The sequence below is a fragment of the Saccostrea echinata genome, unplaced genomic scaffold, assembly GCF_033153115.1.
Source record: "Saccostrea echinata isolate AGI-Se365-2 ecotype Australia unplaced genomic scaffold, CSIRO_AGI_Sech_v1 ptg000046l, whole genome shotgun sequence".
Classification (NCBI taxonomy): Eukaryota; Metazoa; Mollusca; class Bivalvia; order Ostreida; family Ostreidae; genus Saccostrea; species Saccostrea echinata.
Window position 1 is genome coordinate 8,497,293 of NW_026889795.1, and position 6,548 is coordinate 8,503,840.

At 31.6% G+C, this 6,548-nt stretch overlaps 1 protein-coding gene across 1 annotated transcript; it reads right to left on the minus strand.

The window, feature by feature from the left end:
- Window positions 1–3,782: 3,782 nt before the first annotated feature.
- LOC133202256 (neuropeptides capa receptor-like) lies at window positions 3,783–5,659 on the minus strand. The gene has a single exon (XM_061338052.1). The coding sequence runs from the start codon at window positions 5,293–5,295 to the stop codon at window positions 4,210–4,212; it is 1,086 nt and encodes a 361-aa protein (XP_061194036.1). The 5' UTR covers window positions 5,296–5,659; the 3' UTR covers window positions 3,783–4,209.
- Between the last annotated feature and the right edge of the window lie 889 nt (window positions 5,660–6,548).

The window sequence follows — 6,548 nt, forward strand, 5'->3', positions numbered from 1 at the left end:
TTCCCCCTGCTATGCTGATGAAGTTGCCTTTAATTACGGCACATATGTCTTTTAAGACCTCTTCTACGCCTTGCAGTATTCTATATTTATTTACTTAGAGTAGTAAAGCCTTTAGTACCTTTCCTAAACAATCTTCTTAGCACCGGAGAAAAACAAGCCTGTATTAATACAATCATAAGAACCTGCCATTTAGAAATCAATTATTTTTTCATTCATGCTAAAATACGTTGTAGAAATTTGTAAATCAGTTCGAATACTAAAATATTGCCATGAAATACAGTAAAGTCGAGAATATTTTTTTTTGAGGGATTATAGTTTTTCATGTTTTTTTTTTTTTTTTTTTTTTTTTTTTTTTTAATTTTTTTTATTTTTTCCTTTCAATTTTAATATACAATCACGTATATAAAAAAATATTTAGTTTTGGGGGAGAAAGCAAAAATCAGAATGATCACGTTATATCGTTTCTGTAAGCGATTGACCACGGAAACTGTAAAGATTACAAAGAGTGACCAATCTTATAGATCCTGTTAGCAATATAAGAATCGTGAACAGAACATACAGGGGCCTACTGGATACACCAAAGTCGGATCAGTGCCTAGGAAATGTAAGCAGTCCCTGTCAAAATGTCACTTCCGCCGCGATCCCTCTGTATTGATTTCGCAAACGAAATATTTCAAAAGTTTATAAAACAATGGTTTAACATTTGGTATGAAACATGTGAGTCAAAAAAGGACCCAGCGATAGGTTATAAACGAGGCAATTGTTACGATGCTGATTTTCATTGATATTCTTAAAAGTCCTGTAACATTAGTTTACTTGTCTTTAGCCTGCTTGAGTTTAGAAATTATTCGTGCTCATTTGATTAAATGAGATTAGATTAGATTAAATGATATGGGATTTATTGCTATTGCATGAGTTGGACATGATATTTAATTTGGATAATGAAACATAAAAATAATCTCTTGTCTTACGAGTGAAAAAAATATCCGATACTTCACGACAAAACATTAAATTTTTCTGTTTATTACATTATCTTTGTCTTTACTTTTAGACACGAGCAAACGCTCTAACCACTGCACCACGCAGAGTCTAGTTGAGAGTAACTTTGGACACAATCTTCTTCATCTGAGAAGAGCTGGGGAGCTCGCAGAAGAAGATAAGCTAAAATGGAGGTTGCATGTTAAGAGTGGGCGTCACAAAGAGGGTGGTCCTCCCTGATATCTTTATTTATATCAATTTAGATGACCGTATTCCTTTGAAAAAATATTGTTTTATTATTTATGTTTTATCTTTATTTACATTTTATTGTGGAAAAGCTTAAGAGCAATACTATACCGAGTTTTGTTTTAGAAAAGAATGTAAACAAACGCATTAAAAATCAATATAAGAATCTAATAAATCAGCTGTTGTATTATTAATAAAAACAGGAAGCGACATCACTTTAATTTAGCATATATCTAGATCACAGTAAGGCATATACAGATCCCCCTCACGGACAAATACTTAACGGATTTCCTGAGGAATTCAGATTTCAAGCATACTCAGGAAATGATCACTCTAAGTTAATAGAAATCACCAGAGGCTAAGCTCACTAAACTAAAATTATAACCGTTATATTTTTCCCAACAGTCTAGATATAACAGTGTGATGTATAGAGGGACGCAACGAACTAATTTTCTAATGAATAAAAATTAATAAAGGAAAGCTTTTAATGTTTATTACATGAAAATCATGTCTCAAAAATAATTTTCTAATTGAATTTATCGAAATCAGTTCACATTTAAATAAGTATCGTTTGCGTTTAAAGACATTCTAAAACATGTACTTCGGTTCGGGAATATTAAAAAAAAAATAACTTGAAATCAGTGTTCGTTTTTCGGTCCCTTTGTCTTCAGATTATTTCTCTACAGATGACGTCATGGTAAGTATATCTACTTATTAACTATGTCAACATGCATCATGACACTGTTATATATCCACTATTACACGATTATTTGTAGTACTACTTTTCAAAAGGACAAAAGATATCAAAACATATGAACATGCTACTTAACTGTAGACTCAATAGCTGTGTGAGCATTTGAAACAGAGCTTTACAAAGTCTGTATTCCACACAGTAATGAAATTATCAGATGCAGAACGTCCGCTTTAAATTCAATACTTAAAATGCTTTACTTCAAATTTTGATTTCTTGGATTAAAATGAATATGTTAAGAAAAATAGTAAACAAAACCTAAATAATCTGACTGTATATTATTCTTTTTCTTTATTACAGTCATGTAATTATGGATGTTTATCAAGTCTTGTGGATCTGTGTGTAACTCATATATAGGAAAATTAAACTTGATAGTCATTAGAATAAATAAATTAAAATAAAGTTTTTAGAAAGTTCAATGCAAGACAATATTTTTCCTCTTTTATAAATTAAAGGAAAATTTAACCCCTTGTCTTTTTCTATGACGACTAAAAAATTCATATAGTTATCTTCTTCAAAAATCATAATTGCCGTGTGTCAAACTCCAGCGTATCATAATTGCCGTGTCTCAAACTCCAGCGTATCATAATTGCCGAGTCTCAAACTCCAGCTTATCAGAACAATGACTATATAAAATGTTTTTAGATAAAAAAAAACCAATGTCTGTCTCATTTGCATCATTTAATCAAAATTAAAGAAACACCCTGTTCTTCTACATGTATTATAAGAAATACCACCTTTTACCAAAAGCAAAATCAACAAAAAAGACGTTTTTAGATACGGATCTGTAAAAAATCTTGAATTGTATTCATTATATTTTTCTATATACTCATTATATTAATCTTTAAGAAATATTAAATACTACATAAATATTACTTTTTAACAAATTCAAATCGAAGATAAGTAGTTGGTATGGAGACCACTGTAAGTGTTGCGCGTGTAGTTAATTTTCATTTTATTTAATCTTTAAAAAGGTTTAATTTATTCCGTTATTGTAACATATTTTATGACGGTGTTATTCTAATATATACTGTGTCATGTCATTTTATATGCATCTTAATATTATAGTAATATTTTAGTAGTGTAATATTGAAAAAGAACTATACGTGTTTGCTTTGTTGTGTTTATTTGTAATGATATAAATTATTTGAAGTCGGAGAATAGCGCTTCCGAGCTTATGTTTTTGTTGTCAAAACTCGGCTTTGAATAAATGTTATATCTTATCCTTCGAATAAAAAAAAATGAATTTAGCAAAGACGCCAAAAAGTGAAGAAAAATACCATATACAGATTCAAATAAAGTCTTTTTTTTTTATACTTTATTTTAGAAATAAAAATATTAACATGCGAGAGAAAATCCTTTTGAATCTATGAAAGTAGAAAAATTAGAAGGAAGTATTTAAGCAATGACTTGTAAGTATTTGACCTTCATCTTGATGTACAGTAATGAATATAAATAATACCTACGGCTCATGTACTGATAGATTGAATATTATATAATGAAAATGTGTCTACAGAGACATCTGTGTTAAGATACGACGACTGTCGATTATTTACATTTAAATGCTTAAATTTATTGTAACATTTATGCATTTTACATTAAAGCAATAAAATATCGCCTCTTAAAAAATTGTGCTTCTATAGCAAGAAATGAAAGTGGAAGTTCTATCTGTTCAATTTAAATATGAACGATGAAGTTGTACTTGTAACCCTTCAAACGTTTTTGACGTCATAAATCATTTTTTACTTTTATTAATTTTTTATCCTCAGAAACTTACTAGGCCTATATAGCAGTCAAAAAGAAAATCTAATGCCAATATAAATCCTTTAATTCCACACTAGTATAATTATACAAGTATGTGACATGCATGACATACAGAGGTTTACAGCAATGAATTTAAGATGCTTTAATTTTCATGATTTCTTCAGTCAAGAGATTGAAATGCTTGAGAAGATATAAACAATGCGTACAACTATCCAACGTAAACTCCTTGTGAAAGGACTAATTTCAAACATTTACGTGAAAGAGATCTTTGTAATCTCCTTGTGAAAGATCTAGTTTCAAACATTTACATGAATGTGATCTTTGTATCTTCTTTCTGCGCCTCGTGATATCCTTTATATATCCATTAGTTTTAACAATCCTGGAAGTGCATTTGACCTATTACAAGTGCGCAGTTGTTTCAATCACGTGTGACGACCTTGGTGAATTTACAATGTTATGAACAGTCTTTGTTATCTGCCACAAAGTTTTCTTTTCAAAATAACACGAAATTCCCGATCAAAATAGCCATATATCATCGGGTTAATCACAGCATTTAATATATATAGATTCTCAAAGAAACCCTTCAAAGCAATATCGACATCGCTGAAATTAGCTGCAAAATTCTTATCCATGGCTTCTATAGACTCAATGGCTAGACGTGGGGCATACGTGATCAGGATAATCAGGGTGATTACAAAGAACATTATAGAGAAACGATGGGTAGCAATGATGTTCCTGTTGCGTAGATTTGTTGAAGTATCGGAGTCCCTCTGCTCTCTTCCTTGATATTCATGCTGTGAATTTCTTGAAGTAGAACTTTGAACCCGGTCATCTACAGAATTATTGTTAGAACCTTCACGTAATATGCGAGCTGTTGTTTTATGAGACTGAGATAGTTTCTGGTTTCTGATATAAATAGCACGAACTACAAATATATACAAGATGGTTATAGAAAGGTAGCAAAGTCCAGCGATCACTCGCAGTATTATATCATATACAAGGAGGCCTGTGGTATTCGAATATTCGTCGAGAATTCCACACACAGTTCCTGTAATTCTCTGATTTCTCGTTTTGATTTCTGTTATCCCTGTAAATATAAATTTCGGAGACGATATGGCAAGACCAAGCATAAGGGTTACCAACAAAACCGCGTTCTTCGTCTTCACAGAAGAGGGGTGACGTAATGGCTTACATACAAGCATGAACCGTTGTAATGCAATGACGACCAGTAAAAATCCGGAAAGTATTGCCAAAGCATTGCCTAGAAAACGTATCCATTTGCATCCCATATTGTCGTTAAAGTTTAAGGGCTGCATGTCAAACATTATCTCCCAGGCGCTATTCATCAAACATGACAATAAGTCCACCAGGGCGAGGAAAGGGATGTAGTAGCGGTTATTCCTCCTCTTGACACACAGACAGTACACCAGGAGGACGCAGGAGTTACCCGTGACACCGAACAAAAAATAGAACACGCTGATAAATATGTTTGGAATATTTATCTTAATGTACTCCTCGTTCAGAACATTAAATTCGTGTTCGTCCGAGCTGTTCATTGTATGGTTTTAGTTTATCCAGTCTGTGACGGGTATTGAAGATTTACTATTTATTTTAAAAGTCCAATACAGATCACACACTTATCATTCCGGTCTAATCACCGTGTACAATTAATTTCATCCCTGTATAATCACCGTGTACAATCAATACCGAAACTTTGGTGAGTTTTTGCGTTTGTTTTGTTGGATAACCACCACCTAACCACATAAAGCATCAAACGCATCCAGCGATTTTACTTTGCTTTCCAATATTATCGGATCCTGTGTCTGCTTTGAAATACAATTTTCATCTTTATCCCTTGAAAAATCGAAACGTCATGTTTTAAATCCCCATTTTCATACAGTCGGTATTCTAAACAATATTTACAAGTTCCACCCCACTGTGGACTTCACTTGTCTTTTTCCTATCGATCTACAATTCACCTCTGAATGATGCGGATATTTAGGTTATTTAAACCTTCTGGTCTTTATTTCCGCACTGAATAAAAGTCCCTTTATTCGATATGATATCATTATAGCTGAAACCGGAAGGATGATAGTCTTAAGTCGAACTGTGACTTGATCCCGATCACGGCTGCAAAAGTTACCCTTATTCATGCCCAACATATTTATATAATTCATATATATATAATATTTGTTTCTATATTAGTGCTGTGTTTTGCTGTGTGTATTGTCACGTTTCCCAAGAGAGCGTTTTATTTGCTTTGTCATTCATGTCCCCATTTAAAACTTCCTTTTACTTTCTTTTATTTTTATTTTGAGTAATTTTTATTACGAGAAAAGAGTTTTCATATATGACTTCCCTATTTAATGTTACATGGACATCATTTTACGTATTTAGTAATATTTTTTCTTCTGTTTTTGATTTGATTTGTTTCCTGCATCTTCTAGTGGTTTTTTTTTTCATATTTAAAAAATAAATGAGACGGAATTATATTCTTTCTCGAACTTTTATTAATTTAATTGGCATGACAGAAATAAACTATGATATGATTCAACATAGCATAAATAGGATGTTGCACTGTTGACTAAGAAATTAATAAAGATGTTTTTATTCAAACTTAAATAAGGAATCATTTTATTAGATTATTTCAAACTTCTCTTACAATGACGTTAAAGTATTTTAATATATCATAGTATAATCTTCTTCCTCAAACACATGCCAGCTCTTGCCTAAGAATTTATTTTTTTAAATTATGCAATTCTTTTAAAAGGTCATCACATATCTAATGAAAACTTGACTGAGTTTACAG

Coding starts and splice junctions, on each gene's coding strand:
- LOC133202256 (XM_061338052.1), bottom strand. CDS start 5,295: ATGAACAGCTCGGACGAACACGAATTTAATGTTCTGAACGAGGAGTAC.